This window comes from Lytechinus pictus, chromosome 17 (genome assembly GCF_037042905.1).
Source record: "Lytechinus pictus isolate F3 Inbred chromosome 17, Lp3.0, whole genome shotgun sequence".
Classification (NCBI taxonomy): domain Eukaryota; kingdom Metazoa; phylum Echinodermata; class Echinoidea; order Temnopleuroida; family Toxopneustidae; genus Lytechinus; species Lytechinus pictus.
Window position 1 is genome coordinate 27,083,463 of NC_087261.1, and position 21,624 is coordinate 27,105,086.

Genomic DNA, 21,624 nt, shown 5'->3' on the forward strand with positions numbered 1-21,624 from the left:
AATCCATATTAAAGGGAGTTTTCGCGAACACTACGCAGACGCTTTTTGGAACGTTGAAAATCTATTGTAAAAAGCCCTTCATGGCAAAGCAGCCCTTTTTGAAAATCGTTGAATCAAAACAGAAGTGTTTTCCTTTACTTTAGACAAACGACAATTTTGCATTTTTTTGGTCAGCTCCAAATCTCACGGCGATCTGCTATCCCGGGGCACCCATTTTCGACAAAGACCTCTCAGTTGTTCATTGCGATATAACGGGTATTTTCAACAGATTTACTATGTTGTAGAATCCGTCCCCGTTGCATTTCTAAAAACTCGCTAATTTTTACTCAAGTCAGTAATGGTTCATTAACGATTTCTTTTTAACCGTCCTTTCAAGAGCGCAATCATCATCATGCTCTTATTTTTTTTTTTCGTTTTATAATTTCCAGATGGTGAGTGGATTATTAGCAACCTTCTCCCTGGCGGCTACCATCATCGGGGCTGCTGGTAGTGAGGCCCTAGATCATGTAGATGTTTGCCTCCCACGCACATCCAAAGCCAATTGTAACAAATCGCCACCTCCATTCGATGTTAAGAGACTGTCATGTTGTGGTAAGGATCAAATACTTTTTGAATTAAGCGTTGTTAAAACGCTATATTTATAGCACTTTGTTTCAGCCCGTCACTCTCAACTATTGTGTTGAAGTTTTAAACAAATTGCTAAAAAGTCTAAACAATAAAAAAGTTTAAACAATTGATTAAAACTTTAAACAATCTGTTAGAGTGACGGGTTTAACCCTAACAAGTATGGGGGAGGGGCTGATTCAGCCCTCCCCCACGACACTTTTGGCAATCAATCCGCTGCGCATTTTTTTTTGACCGCGTCGTTCGCAGACTTTTTACATTCAAGTCTCGCGTAACTTATGAGACCAAAATTGTGCCCCACCCCGGTATGCCCTTCCGCAGTCACGCATCATTTTGTAAGTGCATGCAGAACATACATCAGCACTGTACTGAGTCGGAGTGAGACATCAAAACTCACAAAAATGCTTCTTATGTATTTGTTGACTGATTTTTTTTTTCCATCTGAGAGCTACATGAGGTTCACCAAGGTTCTACACAGAATTTAGAAATTTTGACCAGAAAATGATTTATGCTAATTAATACAAAATTCATTCATGAATCACAATTCATGAATCACACAAAAATTGTTTCCTCTCTGTCATCTCTTCATCAATTTAAATTCTGTTTCCTCAATTTATGTCACCAATATATACAGTGCGTATAAAAAAAAACGGGACGGATTTGAAAAGTCTATAAAATTGTTGTTTTAAATTATGATTTCTATATTTTGGTGTCAATAGGAGCTCTGAAGTCTTATCCTTCAAATGACATTAACATAATTTAGTTTCGTTCATGCTTGAGCGAACACGGAATGTTTTTGTCTGGGGTTAAAAAGGAGGCTTGCGCCAAAATGGCATAAAATGATAAATATGATGGCCGGACTTCTTGCTAATCAGCAGACTTCCTCTTAACCTTTTCATTATCTTTGCCATAATTTTCGAATTATCCGGTCAAAATTCATTTCCAAATCTACTTATTTGCTTGAATATTTCTGTTGTTGTTCCTTTTTAATATGTTCTCTTTAGCAATGAAAATTCCTTCTTTAGGCAAGAACATTTTTTTTAAACCGAAGTATGGGAGAGCGTGTTTTTTTTTTCCAAATCCTTTCATTGTGTGCTACAAAGGTTATGGTGCCTTTGAACAGTGGCATTCTGATGGGTGGGGGCTCGGGGGTGCTCCCCCCCCCCACCAATTAAAAAAAATCATGAAAAAAAAGTGGAAAGAAAAACAACAGAAAACATAAAAAACGAAATATAATATAATTTTCTGAATATTATGTCAAAATCACAAAATTTGATATTTTAATAAAAAAGTGGAAATTTTTGCTTGCTCACTTCACAACTTTTTAATACATTTTACCCGATCTGCTATATCTTGCTCCTTCAAAATTGACTCAATACACCAATGCCATTGAAAGACATGAGTTCTTTCCTGTTTGTCCTGTCAAGAACATAATTAAACTTGGTGAAGGATTCAATAACTTCTTGAAAATGGATTCATGTTTTTTAAAGATATCATAACATAATTTGTTTCACATAATAAAAGGATTTGAATCATCACAAATTCTCCCAATTAAAAATGTAAATCTTCTTACTTGGGTTGACGAAAGGTCTTCTTATCTTACATATGAAGGAAAATTCAAAGGTAAAAGAGGTTTAAATGAAAAACAAAATAATTCAGGTAAACAAATAAATTTGTAAATGAAATTTGACAGCATAATTCGAAAATTATGGCAAAGATAATGAAAAGATTAAGAGAAAGTATGCTGATTAGCCAAAAGTCTAATCATCAAATTTCTAATTTCTGCCATTTTGGCGCAAGCCTCTTTTTGAACCCCTGACAAAAACATCCCGTGTTCGCTCAAGCATGAACAAAATTTATTTTTTTAAATGGCATTTGAAAGATAAGATCTAAGAGCATCTATTAACATCAAAATATAGATATAATATTTTGAAACAAATTTTTTATAGACTTTTCAAAACTGTCCCGTTTTTTTATACGCACTGTAGTTCACTACAGTGTCAACTGGCATGACTGGGCTAAAAAAAAATTGTGTTAAATTTCGTGGCACGATGCAGGATGAGCTCCACATCATTGATGTGCTAGTATTCTTCGTTTTCACTTTTTATTATTATTTTTTTTATTTCATTCAATTTCATTTAATTTCTATCAACAGACTCTTGTCCTCCACGTAAGTTAACCTTCGACGCTCATTTTAAATACCCTTTTTACACAGGATTTTCTTAGCCCCGGACTATCGCTAACCCCGTACTATCCTTAACCCCGTACTATTTTTTTTTCCTTTTCACACATGCCAAATTGTTATTGCTAACCCCGGATAAGGAATGCTTGCTTTTCACACACGAAACTCGCTAACCCCGGACTAGTGGTAGCTCATTAACTCGTACCTTTTTACACACGCTAAAATTTCCTTAACCCCGTACTATAGGTGGGGCTAAATTGCCATTTAGCCCCACCTATAAGTACGGGGTTAAGCTTAGCCCACTTTCGTTTTACACTAGCGATCTTAACCCCGTACTATCGCTCTTAGCACCGCAATTGCTGGGATAAACCTGCTTTTTTGCAGGGCCAAATAATCCCGTACTAAAGGTGGGGTTAGCCCACTTTGCAAAAATGCTGTGTAAAAAGAAAGTGGGCTAAGCTTAACCCCGTACTATAGGTGGGGCTAAATGGCAATTTAGCCCCACCTATAGTACGGGGTTAAGGAAATTTTAGCGTGTGTAAAAAGGGTATTTGATGACACAATTTTCATATAGGCCTACTTATAGAGATCTTCGTATGCTAATGTTTGTTTTCAGTTAGCTACGACTTGTGCCTCTCATTTTCATACACTTCTTTACTTCTTTTCTTACAATTGCTTTTTGGTGCATTTATAAATGTATACTTATAAGAAACAAAACAGGAAAAGATTGTCGAGAATTTAATTTGGAATATTTGTTTGAAAAAGAAATATGTAAACATGTGATGTGATTTTGAATGTTCAACTATGTATATAATAAATGCCAATGGTGGGTTAAAAAAAAAATACCCTTCTTTACGTTTGTCCTTCTTTCCCTTTTCTCTCTTTTCACTACTCAATCATAATTATCTTTTTTCACTACTCAAACAATCATATGGGGTCGCATTACCCCCGTGTTTTGTTTTGTTTTTCTTGAGGCATACTGTGATTGTGAAAGGTATTGATCTTCTTTTCAACGCATATCAAACTCTGCACCCTTGGGTGCAGAGTTCATGGGTATGGAACGTAATGTGCCGCCCTTAAACCGCCAAAATGATACACATCCGGCAGTGGTGCTCAAAAGTTAGTGAACCCCACCAGAAATGAATATATTTAAATTGTTAAAGTTCTGCCATGTTTTGAATATTTGATTCATAAAGCCAGGTGATAAAATATTATATTCAATAAAGTTTGTTTCTCTGAGCTCGCCGAGCAATGTAGTGTTGTTGTGTACTACATTCAACCCTCGGCAAGAACAAATGCATTTTGTGATGGGGTTCACTAACTTTTGAGCACAAATGTAAGGCCTACACTAATGTTTGACACGTGGTAGGGTTCATGGACACGCTAACTCTATTCGCTAAATCGCATTGAAAATACCAATAACAGATTCATTCAGAAGCTGATATAGACTTGAATAATACCTCACCTGTCCATATTGCTGTGGCGGGGGGGGGGGGGATTGCACCTCTCCCACCCTTTTTTCAGCGCGTACATAAAAATGAAAATGGCCCTAAGATTGAGATTTTATGCGTTTTCAGGTCCCAATACTTTCCAACTCGGTTCTCCGCCCTAACCTTGTATCATGTATATTGTGGTGTATATCTTGTGCCTTTTCTGTCGCATTCTAATTGGAGGCTTCACATTTTACAGACTACGTCTTGTATTTTTATTTATATTTTATACAGTTTGGGATTTTTTAAAGGAGCCCTATAGTTGGATATAAAATGAATAAAAGTAAAGGAAATAATTAAAGAGAGGAAAGAAAAGGTTCAATAGAAATGCAATGTGCATCAAATATCTTTTTTTCTGAATTCGCTTGTTTTTTTTTTAAATCATCTTGCAGCTACCATTATATGCTACCTTCTATTTCAAAACATCGCTTTAATCATGTCAATTGTTTTCTGCCAAGATTTAGGAGGTTTAAATTGTTTACAAAAGGTTTACAACAGTTCACGTTTCAGGTTCATTAAGTGCACTTAAGTGCACGGCCAAACTGATTTTCCTCTTAAAATGGGAAAATGACTCATGCCGGAATTCAAAGAAGACCCCTCCTTGTCTACATACAAAGTCACGTGGGAGGTGACACCGAATGGGGGGGGGGGGGTGGGGGGCAGAGGGACCTTCACTACTAATGTTATGTTAGAAGGGGATAATGGGGAACGCTTTAAATACACAATATATATTTACCTATTTGTACTCAATTGTGTATTACTTTTAGGACGGTCGGAGAGTGGATTGGGCACCTGGTAGTCAGGGAAACTCTTTTATCAACCACGTACCTCTTCGAAGTTTTGTTTCCTTTAATACTTTTTCTCACCTAGCAACTATCAAGTTTTTTTTTCTTTTCCTCGTCTGCCAGGTGCTCCATCCCCTCACTATGTCCGTATGTTTGTCATTGTAAATAAATGACATGTATTCATATTTACAGCTGCAGATACCCTTACAAAGGACCCGTCTACTATTTTTTATTTCATTGGCATACGAGATACGACCAATTCTGTCAAAATATTTCATGTCATACTTACACGTCGTAATCGTGAACAGCAATATAATAGACGGGTCTTCTCTTCTTTCCTTCTTTCTTTCTTTTATGTTTTGCTTTGTCTTCCTTGGTTTTGTCTAGTTACCTGTGTGTCCCTGTTCTTTGTAACGTTCTCCGTTTTTGTCCTTGTCCAGTTTCTGTAACTTTCTCCGAGCTCAGCTCTATTTTTTTTAGCTATCAATGATTACACATTAATTATTTGTTAAGGGCCTATCCACAACAAGCTTTTGCTTTTATACTTTAGGTCCATCCACTTAGAATCTGCATTTATATTGTAATTATACATACTATTTCGGAATGAGTTGTATGTTTTTCTTTGTATTTTGATTGATGTGTGGAAAATAAAATGAAATGAAATGAAAATGAAATGAAATGAAATAGATGGAATATAGATAAGATGGATCACTTAAGAATTGGCAATTGAAAAAAAAAACATGGCGTCATCCTTCTGTCATCTTGACCCCCCCCCCCCCCACCGGCCCCGCCTTCTACCCTCATCAAAATTTCCTAGGCCTACCGCGATACTGCTAACACATTCCGCATTGTGAGCACGTTCACATGGCTGCAGTCCTCTCACCAATACAGTCATATAAAAATGGTTGAGTCGGATGGAAATAGGACAGGTTTAGCATAATCAGCGCCATCTTGGCAGAATAATATGCAATACATAATATCTCATGCGCATGCTAAACGACAACGCTCCCCGATATAGACTGTAGACAAAAAGTCATCTAGATCAGTGCACATTCTCAATGAAGCATGTATCATTTTCATAGACAATGCTGCAGTGCAGGCTGAATGTACCAGTATCGCATGAATATATCAATAGTTCATGTACATTAACCAGACAACGCCCACGCTGAGTTCACAATCGGGGAACCCCCTTGGAACAAATATGATGTCATCCGGCATGTTGCTGCGCAACTACAAAACGTTGTAATTTAGACCATGGTTTTGAAGAGTTAGCGTTTCACTCGACAGTGTAGCCGGGCAGTATATAGAGATTATAAAGGAATTATAAAATAATCTATCAATAAGTGGATGTGAAATGAACCTTGTACAAATTAAAAGAATTGATAACCGCCATTTACAGTGCCGGCCGCAGGAAACGTCACGCCCGAGCACGCAAACACCCTAGGGGGCTTTTGCGTCTAACCGAGGGTATTCAAGGGGAGCCCCCTAGGGTGTTTAGCCGCGCCCGCAGTTTCCCGCGTGCTATATAATATTGGCCGTGCCCGCACTTATCCTCGGGTACCCTAGGGTACGTACATTGCATTATGTTTACATGTGCATGTACTTTGGTTATGTTGTGATAGACCATTATATTTTTAAACTAGCGTGATCAGAATCTATTCTAGATTTTTTTTTAGATGTTATTTGTTTTCTTTTCTTTCATTTTTTCATTTCTGTTTTCCCCTTTTAATTCTTTTCCCTTATTCCCTCTTTCCTTTCTTCCTTCCTTCATGTTTTCTTCTGTCTTTGTTTCTTTCAAATAATGAAGGAATTCTTTTTCTTTCTTTCTTTCTCTTTTCCTCAATTTTTCTTACTTTTCTCTTTTCTCTCCTTATGTTTTTTTCTTTCACACATTTATTCATCTTCCTTCCTTTATTTTAATTCTTTCTTTCTTTATTCATTTCAAGTAATGACGGAAACTGTTATCTGTCTTTTATTCTTTCTTTCATCCTTTTATTCAAACTTTTTTCCTTTTAATTTTTCCTTATTTTTTTTCTTTCCTCTCAATTCATTTCTTGTTTCCTATTTTTTTTCTCTTTTGTTTCTTCCGCTCACCCTCCCTTCCCCTTTCTTAATATATTTTGTTAACAAGTCTAACATTGTGTAGCATTTTTGTTGATTTTTTGGCCTGGCTCGGTCGATCCGATGGTACATAGTGCTTTGTTGATTTCCCGTATTTAATTTTGTGAAATCTGGTCACCCTTGCTGGAACATCGAATTTATTGTTGTTCATTTACCGCAATGAATCTAATCAATTAATCTAATTTGATGCATTAGGTAAACTTATTTTCCTTACGCCTTACGTGGGAGGCATACATGTATCATACAAATTTGTTTAAAAAATAGGACACAAATGTGATTTAATGTCATGGAGATCAATTCTTTATCTTTTGTGATAAGTTTTTTTTCTCTCCATACGTACCCATTCCTCTCCCTTCAGCGTGAACTTTACACCAATTCCCATCTCCTTATTATGAACAGTGTAAGAACTAGAAAACATTTGAAACATTCTTCCTTGAGTTTTAACGGGGTGCACAAGGTGGAATCAGGAAAGAAGAAAGAAAGGCATATCAACAACAAAAAAATAATTAAAATAGACAAAAGACATTAATAAGCAGACTTGATTTTTTTTTGTAAATCAAAATTGACAAGTTATTAACAGAGTGAATGTTAACAAACATTAATAACAAGCTTAAAATAAAACAGAATTATGAATATCAAGGGCATTTGCGAATTCTCATTATGTTATAACAAACGTGCGGTCAATATTGGGATCGTCAATTCGTTGGCATGGTTGATAAAACCCTAATAAAGGGAATGAAAGGTACGTGAAAACGAATACTAGTATGACCAAGATCATACAAAGTAGACGTGCAAAAAGCGAACACCAGCAAAACTGGTTGTGCTCATCGATTTGTTATTTGGTTCTTTTGTTATTGTCAACAGTCTGGTAGAGTCTTGCTCCCCGCCCACACCTTTGATCTCCTTTGATCACATCCGCTTCCCAATTTATGACAGGATGTTCATAGAAATGGGGGGGGGGGGGGGATTAATTTGTTGATGTGTTAACAACAATAAATGAGGATGTTCTTTTCATTTCGGTTCAAATCGGGTCTCTAAAACCCTCACCCTATAAAAAGTATAAATTTACCTAAATGTAACAGATAAAACAGATTTATCTTTTTGCTAAAACATCTGATCACATTACCTGCACTCTATTGCGGTTTTTAAGTTACATTGGTAGATATTCGAATTAGGAAGAGATGAAAGTGGTGATATAATAAATGAGGAGGAAGAAATATACTTTGTTATATGAATTGGAAATGATAAAACCAAGTCACAATTTGGTATAATACAGAATTCAGTGTTATATGGCAGCTAAAAATAATAATACATGGCATTTGTAAGGCGCACTTTCCATCTTGATTGGATGCTCAATGCGCTTCAGAGAAAAGCAACAAAAGCTATTTACATAATGTAACTATTTAAAAAAATTCTAGCGCATTTAGCTTCAATGTTTAAACACATACCCTAGTAAAAGTATGTTTTCGAAAGCGACTATGACGTAGTGTGTGGAATGGGTACTTAACGAGTTAATTATCACTTGCCGACAAAGCAAGAATGGAGCAGCTATACAAACCATTCTTTTCTTTTGTAAAGAGTTTTGGTGGGTGCTCACGCAAACGCTAACTATCAAACCTAACAATTCTTTTGGGGGAACAAAGGAGTCAGTCAAGCCAAGTTAAAGAATGAAAGCCCCGTCCCGGTTCACCTTTATATAGTCGAAAATCCTTTTAATCATCACGCGTGAGCATTACTGAGTAAAACAAATTTCATAACTAAGTACTGCAGAACTATATGGTATCCATATTACCATGAAACAATAAGCCCCCTCTATTTTCTCTTTCTCCCCTTTCCCCTTCGTTTCTTCGCTCCCTTCTGCTTCTCTCACTTCTTCTATTTCCTTCTCATTTTCCCTCCATCCCTTCCTATTTGCCTTTTTCTTTCATTTTTCTTTCTTCTTTCTTGAATTAGCGGATGTAAATTCGGGATAAGTTTTTAATTGATGCAACGAGAGCAGGAAATTGTGAGCATGGTGAGAGAAAATAATAGATTAAGCGCAAGAATGTTCAATACTTGTCATCAGCGTAAAAATGGGCAAATGCGAGTTACTAACGTATTTTATGACATGAAAATCTGGACAAATTCCCAAATTTTTCTTCCCACTTTCTCTCTTTTCCTCTACTTTTTCTTAAGTCCCACTTCTATTGTCCCCTGTACTTCTTACCTTTTCCTGCGCCCTTCCTTCTCTTCCCTTTCTCTCTTTTTTACTCCATTTTATTATGTCTCCCTTCTTCATTTTATTTAATTTCCCCCTCCTTATCATTCTCTCTTTCTCATTCTGTCCTTCCTTTTCTTCCTTTGTATCTTCTTCTCCCCTTCGATTTTCAATCTATTTTCCTTTTCTCCTTTTCCCTCTTTTCTTTCTGCCTCACCTTCCCTTTTTTATCCCCTCTGTTTTCTTCTCCATTTCACCTTTTCCTTATTTCTTTTCTTTACCCCCTCTCCCTCTTTCTCCTCCCCCCCCCCCCCCGCTCTATTTTCTCTTTCTCCCCTTTCCCCTTCTCTCACTTTTTCTATTTATCTTATCTCTTTCCTTCTCGTCTTCAATCCATCCCTTCATTTTCGGCTTTTCTTTCATTTTTGCTTTCTTCTTCTCCCTTTTATCTGCATCTCGTAGATCCGCGCCTGAAAGGCATGTCAGGGTATATAAAAAAGGATGACCATGTAGGGAAAGAATAGAGTAAATAGTTCTAGGACGACCTCTGGAATGTAGGGTCAACATCGACAAATACCTGCTCCTTCGTCAGAAACTCATTTACGATCACGACTAACCAAGTCAGTGAATGAAATAACGGACACCACGGGAGAATATTCATATACATGTATAGGAAAGGACCCTTTACGCTGGTGCCAGTGTGTAATCGAACACAATAAGTAATTCGGTGAAAAGCCTAAGATCCCAGTTATCAACCCAAAACTTTGTAATTTTCATAACAGATTTTATCCACAATAAACTATCGAAAACTTATGCTTGATATGAGATAAAATCACATGCAGTCTTGAACGAATGTGTCAAATCAGACCTCTTTCGACCAAGAATGCACGGCCGAACATCCTAGGGAAACACCCTAGGATAGACGCGGGCACTATCCTCGGGCGCTCCCCTAGGGCACTCATGCCCTAGGGGAGCGGACGCGGGCGTCTTCCCTCGTCCGCTCCCCTCAAATGTCCGCTACGGGCTACCGCGTTCGCCCTAGGGGGCACTGTGACGTTTCCCGCGGCCGGCACTGTAATTGCAATTCTGTGACTGTTACGAAGTGAATTTGAATACCTTTCCGACCAAAAGTCCAGAATAATGTGGTAAAAAAATAAATGAAGTTACAGCTGTTTTTAGTCGAGTTGAATAGAAACCCAGTACCTTCCTGGTTTTAGAATATCTATATGTATGTGTCAAATTCATTTGAGGATCATTCCATCAAAATGTCCATGCAATTTGTTTATACCTTTGAAAGTTTGTCAACACATGTCAAAGATTAGAGATATACAATTAATCTTGTATATCTTATAGTTTCATTACTTCCGATCCTTTTTTCTAGTTTTCTGAGGCCCCCGCCAAAAAAAAACATGAGCTCCCCTCATTCTCAACTTTTTGTTTGTTTGTTCGTTTGTCTTCTCTCCTCAATATGTAGGCAGTTGAATAATATAATATTGTGCTTTAGTCCTGTTAAATGGATGCTCCGGGCTGAAGATATTTATATCTCAATAATTTATTGAGATATAAATATCTTCAGCCCGGAGCATATTTAAAATAGAGTTCAAAATTTCACAGAGCAAAATGCTGAAAATTTGATCAAAATCGAATAACAAATAACGAAGTTATTGAATTTTAAAGATTTGCATTATTCCGTTGAAACAGTTTTAGGCATGTCTTCATGAATATTCATGAGGTGGGCGGATGATGTCATATCCCCACTTGTTCCTTTGTATTTTATTATATGAATTTAGGTTTATTCAATTTTTTCTATCGAGAACAATTGGATTGACAACTGATTAAGTGCACAAGTTATTTTTTGCTGCAACCTATTTCATCATAATGGAGACACATCATTTACACATTATGACAAATGAAACAATTATGATTTCATGTTATAGAAAAAGGAAAGTGGGAATGTGACATAATCAGCCCATCTAATGAATATTCATGAAGACGTGCCTAGAACTGTTTCACCGGAATGATGCAAATCTTTAAGATTCAATAACTTCTTTTATTTATTTGTTATCCAAATTTGATGACATTTTCAGCATATTGCTATATATGTGAATTTTACTCTATTTATTTAGATAATTCAGACCGGAGTATCCCTTGAAGAAAAAAATGTATATCCTATGTACTAATCTGTCATATTGATTCCCAGGATCGTTCCCTTCAAAAGACGTTTAGAACGATTAATTCTAGAATCGTATATGTAAGATTTATTATTTCTTATTCTATCTTCAATAGTGAATGTTTTAAACGTGGAACCTTTCTTGTTTTCACATTCATTCATCTGTTCATTTAGATGTAATTTTCATGCTCCAATTTTCGTTTTCTTGTGAAAAGATTAGAGAAATAAAGAGTCAAATGTATTTTCAAATGTAGAGGTGTTGTGGCTCAGTGGATAAGTCTCCGGACTGTGGACCACAAGGTCCGGGGTTCAAATCCCACCGCAGCACTAGCGTTCTTTGGCAAGGCGTTTATCTACATTTGCCACTCTCGACCCAGGTGTAGTAAATGGGTACCCGGTAGGAAGAAATTCCGTGAATGCTCGATGCGCCCGATCAGGGTAGCCGTGCTATTAAAGCCGGGGGTAATAGTATGCAGCGCTTATAAACATTTGTATTAAGCGCTATATAAAATGTTGCATATTATTTTCAATAATATTCTGGTTTATCACGATGGGGATAAATGTCATAATTTAATACATGCACCCCAACATGATAAAACAACCTTTCTAAGTGTTTTTATATTTCTTATGATGTAGAATTTGTGTAAATTGGGTTTGTTTAATTCGATGAATGTATTTTTATGTAAATGATTGTAAAGGGTTATGCAATTCTGCTTTTTCAGCCGCTATAGACACCCTTGTTGAAATTAATAATTTTAAATGAATAAATAAATAAAAATGAGTTTGTGGTTGAAAAAATAATTGACTCTTGTAGGACGAGTCCGCGTCGTTAAGTCGTTGCTTATACCCAAATTGAATTACACGTTTCTTTCGCTTTCAGAACCAAATTCACAAATTATAACGGATTTAAATCGATGTTTTTCCCCTTTATATGGGCTGATAAGCCTGATACAATAGGGCGAAAACAAATGTATCACTTATTGGGAGGATGGTGTTCAAATGACAGATAATTATTTTCTTACACATAATATCACTTAAAGGAGAATGAAACCTTTGGACCAAGATAGCTTGTGTGAAAACAGAAAAATCAAAGAAACAGATCAAAGAAAGTTTGAGGAAAATCGGACAAATAATGAGAAAGTTATGAGCTTTTGAATATTGCGATCACTAATGCTATGGAGATCCTCACATTGGCAATGCGACAAAGATGTGTGATGTCACCACTGAACTAGAAATACGTATTTCTAGTTCAGCGGATGTCACTCTTGAACAACTCTCCCCATTACTTTAGTATATATTTCACTTAAATTGCCTCTTTTATGACATCTATCAAAAGAACATGTATTCTTTCTATAGGAGGGCATGTAATACAGATTTTTAAAGAATTCATCATGGATAAAGAGTTTGTATCACCATACGAAAAAGCAAAAAGACACATTTTCAGGGTATTTCATAGTCCATCAAAGGGAAAGTTGTTCGTGTGTCACATCACACATCCTTGTCGCGTTGCCAATGGGAAGATCTCCGTAGCATTAGAGATTGCAATATTCAAATGCTCATAACTTTCTCATTATTTGTCCGATTTTTCTCAAACTTTCCTTGTTTTTATTCTTTGATTTTTCTGTTTCGGCACAAGCCTACTTGTTCCAAAGGTTTCATTCCCTATGGATCAGAAGATTTATTATTGATTCATCAGACGAAATTTTTACTTTTTATATGTTTTTCTCTTTTTTGCCTCCTTCAATTTGTCCTCAATGGTATGGGGTCTGAATATTACAAACAATTACCGGTTTTATGCCTAATACTGTTTGGAAAGAGGTGTTTCTGGCCCTTTCGGGGCTGTTTGTAATTTCTACTATACTAATAGTACTTCTCAACCTCTTAGGAATAACCGAAGGATAATAATAAACAATTATACAATATTTCTAAAAGGTTGGCGTAAGAAAGGTGTACGCTATATCAATGATATTTTGAATAATGATGGTACGTTTCTTTCGCATTTACATAATTATTAAAGAATGAATTTGATATAGAAATTAATTTCATTTATTCTTATGGAATATGCAATGCCATCCGGGCTGGTTTAGAAAAGAATGTGATAAAAAAAAGTTGACAGAACCCGCATGTATTATATCAGAATCATTACTTGTTATATTGAAAAGGATGAAAGGGTGTTCCCATATTTATCAGTCACTTTTAAAACATAAGAAATGGAATGTCAGAGTCTTTCCAATTGGAAAATACATGTAGAATTAGAGGACAAAACTTTTTTTTATTCATATAGTATAATTCCTATTCAGTCAACTGTTGATGTTAGCATGAAATGATTTCAATATAAAATAACAAACATGATACTTCATGTGAACGATTCATTATTTAATTTCAATTTAGTTCCTGATAGAAATTGTACTTTTTGTAATAACAGCGTTGAGACACTTGTACATAAATTTTGTTCTTGTCTTTTTTCAAAACGAATTTAGTTTAAACTTGAACAATGTTTTTTTTTATCAAGACTTAAACAAAAAATAAGACTCCCAAATAAAAATAAATTATCTGGTTTACTTGAAGGCCATAATGATGCCTTAAATTGTGTTTTGATCATTGCAAGAACATAAATTTACTTAGCTAAATATGAGAGTCAAATACCATCCTTTGAAAAGATCTTGATAGTGATGAAAAATATTATGATGCGGAGAAGTACATAGCTAAAACAAATCTTAAAGAAAATAATTTCGAAAAAAAGTTGTTTCGGTTCCACAAATGTTTTTTAGTCTACTTTTCTAATTTTTTTCAATTATGTACGATTCATGGATGTATTGTATGAACTGATCTTTTGTGATATATTTTTTATATGAATCATAATATTTTGTGAAGAAGTGCTTTTGTAATGTCAATAAAGGAAACATGTGGAAGGGTTTAAAAAACGTCTCATCTTTCTCATGTTTCTCCTCTCATCTTTAAAAAAATACATTAGTTCTTTTCTCGTCTTGTTTAGATTATTATTCCTTTTTTTAATTGATGTTTTTAATGTCTTGTTTTTTAAGGCAATGCATAATGGTCAATGATATTATATACTGTATACAATCTTATTTGGAATAAATGACTTAGATATCGTATTTAATCGCACCAACCGTCTACAAACTCTGCTTTTTTTGTGTCTCAATTCTCATGTTTTCGACATCATGAGTAATCTAGCTATCGATTCGGTAAATGTATGTAAGATTTCTTGCCAATTTGTCTCAATTGTTTATTTACTACTTTGTTATGTTTTACATTATATTCTTTGATTACTCACTTGACACATGAGAAATAAAAGCGCTTAAACTGAATATTCTCTTGAAAAATTACATTGAATATGTATTGAGTATTCAACGTCAACCGCCGTTTATTGAATTTACGAAGAAATAAGGAGATCATATTACCAGATGATTTTGATCTTGCATTTTTTCCTGCATTGCTTATCTGCTTATTGACATTGCCCTTTTTCTTTTTTCTTTACTTATGCTGGATGGTGTGCTAAACAGAACCTGTTCTGAATGAGGTAAGTACATGTATCAACTTTTTTTCACAATAATTTTGATTAATATGTTAACACCACGAGCAGCAAATTCATGCAATCAGCTTTTTTACTTTCAACACCATTCTCGTTTGAATAAGTTTAAAAAAGGGACGGATTGGACTTTTTCGGATGTAAAGGGGCTTTCACAATCGCTCTTGCGATCGCTTGCGATCATTCGGTCACAATATAATTTATGTTGCACACAGTTGTAAGCAGTCGCACCACCAATTGTGAAAGGGGCTTAAGAGGACTTACTGCCGAGGCATGATAAATTTTTGTCCATTTGTGCCCGTATGCGTTTACAAAATATTACAACTAAATATTACTTTTTGTTTATTTTTAGATTTGATAAAAGAAGCATTTCACTGAAAATGTTATCAAGATGTGATGTAAATTACGAGTGTTGTTGAGCAAAATCGAAATTAATGAAATAATCTTGTGACTACCATGTTTTGTTTTTATTTTCAATTTAGGGTTTGATATTAGGCGGAGCCATCCCTGCAATTGTTTTAATATTCTCATCACTTATCATCTGTTTTGTGCTTAGTAAAAAGAGGTAAGATTTCTCGTTTAGCACATTGCAACCCGTTTATGATGACCTATTGTGTAAATTATGGTTAATTGAATTTAAACCTACATTTTGGTCGCAGGCTCGCAGCGCCGGGGAGGGGGTTGCTAGATACCATCAACCCAGTCACTGCCATTAAGTCGTTTATCGTTCTGGAAAAAACAAACCCCAAAACAAAATGAGGATTCAACGGCAGGCCGCTAGGACACGCAAACGCGGATATCTGTGCAGTTATCCAAGATTTTCACACTCTAAATAGGTATTTTCGTGCAGATGTTGAACCAGATTTGCCAGTTACATATCAATATATACTCTCTTGAATTGTGCTTCCTTTAAATTTTTGAGGTCGAGGACTTATTTTGCTTCTTTACCGGATAGTTGTCCCTTGGGTAGTTGTCCTGTGGGGGAAGGTGTGCTTCGGGGGAAGGAGTTATCAGGTTGGAATTGTCCGGGGGCTGTCTAATGGAAACTTTCGTTCAATTGCAAATCAAACGAGGATTTTACAAGAAGATAATATAGAATTGAACGCAAATCTATTTCAAATTTGTGTTTAATCGAAGGAAGTTCCACTGGGTGAGAACGGAAAGAAAGCTCGCAACCTTGTCTGATTACTGAAACATATCAAATGCATGATTTCGTAATCCATTTTTCAGGATTCTCTGGACTGTCATCAATTCCTCTTGTGCTCAACTTGCTCTGTTGATTTTCTTTGTGTCGAACGTTTTTCACCCGACGAATTTTGCCCTTAACTTTCTCGTCGACTGGTTGCTGGTTGCCTCGTGGTCTTCGCTCCTGGTTGAGGCCATCGCCACATGTCTTTTGATCAGGGACAAACCGATGTCCATCAAGCTAGGGTCGTTGTTGGTTGGACTGTGCTGCTGGGGTGAGTCAATTATTAAAATAGGGAGATTACTTACCACAACCAAAACCGGATTCAAGAACACAGTATAAAACTTATCGAAAATAATTGCCAAATGACCAAAGACAGCTGAGAGGTCTTTGGCAGCAGTTTTGGAGTCGACGAAAAATTGCAAATATGTCCCATTATCCATAGTCCAGGACGGATCTGCTATTTTCACTCAAAAATTTGCGACTTGGACTTCTTGTTTGCTCTTTGTCGTGAGGGGCATTTGGCAATGCATTTTCTATGTTCTTGAATCACTCTTTTACATAGTCAACTACATGTATGTGAACACAATGAACAATCACACCGTTGAGGTGTGCACAGTGTGAAATTATCATCACATTAAAAAGAAATCCAACCCAAATAAAAGCTTGATTTTAGAGGAAAAGAAAAATCGGACTAGTCTATAGGTCAAAGTTTGAACAATATCGGATAAACAATAAAAAAGTTATGATTGTTTAAAATCTGTAAAATCGGTAATCACTATACCTATGGAAACTTCAAATTGGACGCACATAATTATGATGTCATATGTTCCATGTACTGATGTACCCCAATATATGAAATGGCTAAAATGTCATTTTTTCCAAAGTTTTTCTTCAAATTATATTTTCTTTCATGAGCAGATAAAACAATATATTGCCTTGTCATATTTAGATTACTGCCCCAGGGGAATGGGTACTTGGGAGAAAACCACACATTCCATATATTTAAGTACATGGCCTATGGGAAAGTTGTCCTTGCCCCTTGTCCTGAATTAATCGCCAATTTGAAATCTTCATAGTGTTAGGGATTTCAATTTTAAAGCAGCCATAACTTAATTATTGCCTGTCCAATTTCTTTCAAACTTTCACCATTATGTTTCCTCCTTTTTTATTACTCCTTGTTAAATTGTTATTGTAAATTTACAGCGTTTTGTTTGTCTGATTATAATGTATTCGTTCAACTTATATTGATTTTCAACACCGCCTTAAATCGTATTCTTATAATGGCATAAGGCTCGCGTACGACTATTGTCATATGTTATTCTTTGATTTTCGTAAAAGATTTAATATATTACATTAATCTCTAATTTTCTGAATTTTAATTAAACCGACTTGTCACCTGTGTGAATATCTTCTTTCAAAGAGGCTGTTGGGTTTTTAGAAATAATCAGTGTTTACAATCATGCTCTTTCTTATGCAGGTGTTCCTCTTTTGAAGAGTATTATAGAATTTGCAGTACTTGCAGAAGATGTCACATCACCATGCAAAGGGTACGTCCGTTTTATTATGCAGCAGTTAATCTACAGTTTAGAAAATAATGTTTAGACCAATTTCATGATCATAATAATAGATAATACTTAAGGCATTTATAATGTGCGAAAATCCAAATAATCCACTGTATTTTAGGGTGCTCAAGGTTTATATATTAGTGGAAGAAGAGCATTAATGGTGCCGTTAAAGTAGGTGACATGACAATTGTTCCGGGTTGAAATTTCGTCTAAGTTATAGGGTTAGGGTTGCAATAAGGTTTTATGTTAAGTTTATAGGTCAAGGGTAGGGTATAGTGTAAAACCGAGGGTTGAAGTTGGTCAATTTGACTACTGTTGGGAATCTTGGGCGGAGTAATAGTCTCCGGAGCAAACGTCATGGAACCTTAATTTGTATGGCGAGAATAGGCGATTATTTGGTGGTGGTGGTGTAATTCTTCGAGAGATACGCGTCTTTCCTCTTAAATTTCGTCCATCAGCGTATTGGATTACATGAGCATTTGAAATGTCAAATCTAATTTTTCCCACACAGGTACTTCCTGGTTGCTGTCTATGACATCCATGTGACTAATATCGTCTTCATCGCAGCTTTGTTATTTGCTATCAACGTCACGAACGTGGTGGCTATATGCTTTCTTCGAGGAGAAAGCACCAAGAAAAATAAGACAGGGCGATGCGATGCTTGGCGAAGGATCTCTCAATGCCTTGCGACGTCCGCTTGCTTCTGTGGGTGGGTCATCGCCCTTCTTGCCGTTGGCCTCAGTTCGCCTTTCGACGTCGTCTTCATCGTCTTCAGCCTCCTCCAGGGTGCCGTCGTCCTAGGTTTCTGCATTTACATTTACATCGTGTGTAAACCAAATGACGAATGCGATTCTCCACAACCACGGTCTTCGAGTGTTAGCCCCTCGGCCGAATTTGACGGAGATGAGAAGAAAAGCGCAAAGCCCACCGAAACGATTCCTTTTAAAGAAACCGGTGGTGGAGCTTATGCTAATGAGGGTATAGCGTCACCACCCCCAAAACCCGTATAGATCCCTCGAATGTATTGCTCGGTAAAGTAATTATTCACTAGTTTGAAACGCATTTTGTTTGATAGGACGATTGTTTTCAGATTCATGGACGTATGCATCAGTGGGGGTGGAGGGGAGGGGGAGGGGTTCTATTGAATCTCCAAGAAATTCCACCCAAATCCTCCAGATACCGGGCTGTTTTCAAGTCAACACCGCTTACATACACATGACTATGCATATGCATGTCCCCCGGGGCCGTTTCATAAAGCTGTCCATAAGTCAGTGACTTTAAGAACGAATGGTGATCCTTACAATGAACATTTTGGGGTATACGATTTACAACAAGAAAGGATCACCAGCCGTTCTTAAAGTCACTCTTAACTAACGAACAGCTTTTTGAAACGTCGACCTTGATATAGACTACAAATCAATACGATTTACATGTTTACTGTGCTTGAATGATCGAGTCATGTGATTCTGACAGGCAACGTGCAAAATACCTTTCAATGCCATAAATATTTCAACTTTTGATATTCGATCTTTGTTTTATGACTATTCGTTGGATTTATCTAAACATGATACCCAAACTTTGTACTTCGTATGTATATATTGTTTACTTTATTATATTATAGCTTCATAGGTATTCATGCATTTGACCACGTTTGATTCTTCAAGCAGTGGCAGATTCACCATCCCTAATAACATTGAATGGAATTGATGTAAGGCAATTATGATGTGATCATTTAGATGGGCTTGCCTCTTGTCAAAACCCACTGACGCCTACCCGGCTCAATAATCCAACATAGATCCTGCAAGAACGACTCCATCAATACTCCTCACGAGGTGGTTTCAAACCGCCTCGATCACAATAATCCCCGTTAAATTACGAGAACTTTTTTAGGCTGAAAAATACCCATTAATTATTCCTGCATTCACACCGCCCTGAAACATACCCTTCGGGATAAGTTCCTGAAGTTACGAGCATGCGCAGTATGGTCTGATAAGCAGCAAGGCGCGAAATTCAAAATCACTAGCCCAGCAGCAACCCATGCACGGCGCCGCACCCAACGACACGCTGGGCTAAAAGTTCCCGTAATTTGCTTTCAGACCGCCAAAATACCCACGACCTTGGAAAAATCCCCGCGAAAGTTCTCGTAATTTCGCCAAGTACCTACTATTTATCGGGTATTTTCTTTCGGGGATATTACGCGTAGTTTGCTTTCACACCGCCAAAATACCTGGTATTTTCTGATCGGGGTAAATTTCCCGATCAGAGAATACCTGGAACTGGCGAACTTCGAGGCGGTCTGAAACCACCTACGGGGATTTTATAGAGTAATAGTTTTCACGGAATTTTCCAATTGAAAATCTGGGCAGAATCTGCAATATTCAGAGTTTAGATGAATGCCCGACAAAAATTATTATTATTATTATTACTATTATTATTCTTTGGGAGGAGGCCAAGTGCATTTTCATTTCAGATCCACCATGTTTAGCTATGTTTTACATGTATTTCCAAAGATCCATGGAACACGATCCTTGTTTCGCCAGTTTCATAGCCAACATTTAAAAGGCTCCGGAGGGAAGGGGAAAAAAGATCCTGCCCGGCGATTGGTTGATTCTATTTACTTTTCGAAGTTACACACAGATTCAAAATTGAATAGCATCTATCCGGAAGCAATTGTCCTGCTTTTGAAAGTCGTGTGCGTGTTTTATTTTTCGTGCCACCGCACAGTGGGCCAGAATGAGTTGAAAGTGCGCCAAAATTATATTCCGTGTTATATTTTTACTTTAACATGTTGATTAGGGGTAATTTTGGGCGTAGAATCGACTGAACATAATTTAAAGCCGATATGACGTCACTTTGATACCAAATTTTGATTGGCTACTTAAAACCTATATGTGAAAAGACAAATTACGCTAAACAATGTGCAGTATAAACTTTGTGTTATATGTTACTTTAAGATTGACCAGAGATTGAATGTTGGTTTATGTTTCTCACATGCCTAAAAAGTGTGTATGAGATCCTGAAAATAATTTTATGGCATCAAAATGATCATTAGATTAAAAAAAAATACTTAAAAATCAGAAAAATATTAACCGTGCTTTATCAACCGGTGTAGACTTGGGTAAAACGCAGAGTATATAACACCACGATTGTACTACTATGAGGAGGGTTTTTGGCTGAAATTATTCTACAAGTAACTTTTATCTCTGGAAGAGGGGCGGGTAGCCCTAATATGCATTATCAACTTTTATTTGGTTGCATTATGCCCGGAATTCATGTCATTTTTATGGAATGGAAGGGGAATCGTCCTCGCCGTGCAAAAATGAACGGCAATGTACACCCACACGGTGCGCTGCGATGACCGCGCGGTATAAAAATGACCGTTTTTTAACAGGTTTTGGGGGTGTTGTGTCAAGTAAAATCGGCTTTAACATGAAAACGGGCAAAAACAGGCAGCTAAATTTGGTATCGACTTAAAGCTTAGATATTTGGCAAAGAGATGATGATAGAATTTAAACGGAAATCCACGGAAATACAAACGTTTCTAATGTAAATTAAAAAAAACATGGATTATCAGCCTATTACAAGGAATAATTATCCTATAAACCTCCTGAAATGTGTCTTTTATCTACTTTGAACCATTTTACATGAAAAAAAGAATATATCAGGATCATGTGGGTGCCATTTCAGATTCCTACATGAAAAACCTCTTGTGAAATGGCTTGTTTTTCAACTAAGTTGTCATATACGCGGT

The 21,624-nt window shown here is 36.4% G+C and overlaps 1 protein-coding gene across 1 annotated transcript; it reads left to right on the forward strand.

The window, feature by feature from the left end:
• Positions 1 to 432: 432 nt before the first annotated feature.
• On the forward strand, positions 433 to 20,928 carry LOC129280929 (uncharacterized). Its single transcript, XM_064112319.1, has 7 exons — positions 433 to 591; positions 2,780 to 2,794; positions 15,094 to 15,110; positions 15,602 to 15,684; positions 16,350 to 16,579; positions 17,786 to 17,855; positions 18,385 to 20,928. The coding sequence occupies exons 5-7, from the start codon at positions 16,534 to 16,536 to the stop codon at positions 18,881 to 18,883; spliced, it is 615 nt and encodes a 204-aa protein (XP_063968389.1). The 5' UTR covers positions 433 to 591; positions 2,780 to 2,794; positions 15,094 to 15,110; positions 15,602 to 15,684; positions 16,350 to 16,533; the 3' UTR covers positions 18,884 to 20,928.
• The last annotated feature ends 696 nt before the right edge of the window (positions 20,929 to 21,624 follow it).

Coding starts and splice junctions, on each gene's coding strand:
- LOC129280929 (XM_064112319.1), top strand. CDS start 16,534: ATGTCCATCAAGCTAGGGTCGTTGTTGGTTGGACTGTGCTGCTGGG. Junction 16,580..17,785: donor GGTTGGACTGTGCTGCTGGG/GTGAGTCAATTA, acceptor TTTCTTATGCAG/GTGTTCCTCTTTTGAAGAGT. Junction 17,856..18,384: donor GTCACATCACCATGCAAAGG/GTACGTCCGTTT, acceptor TTTCCCACACAG/GTACTTCCTGGTTGCTGTCT.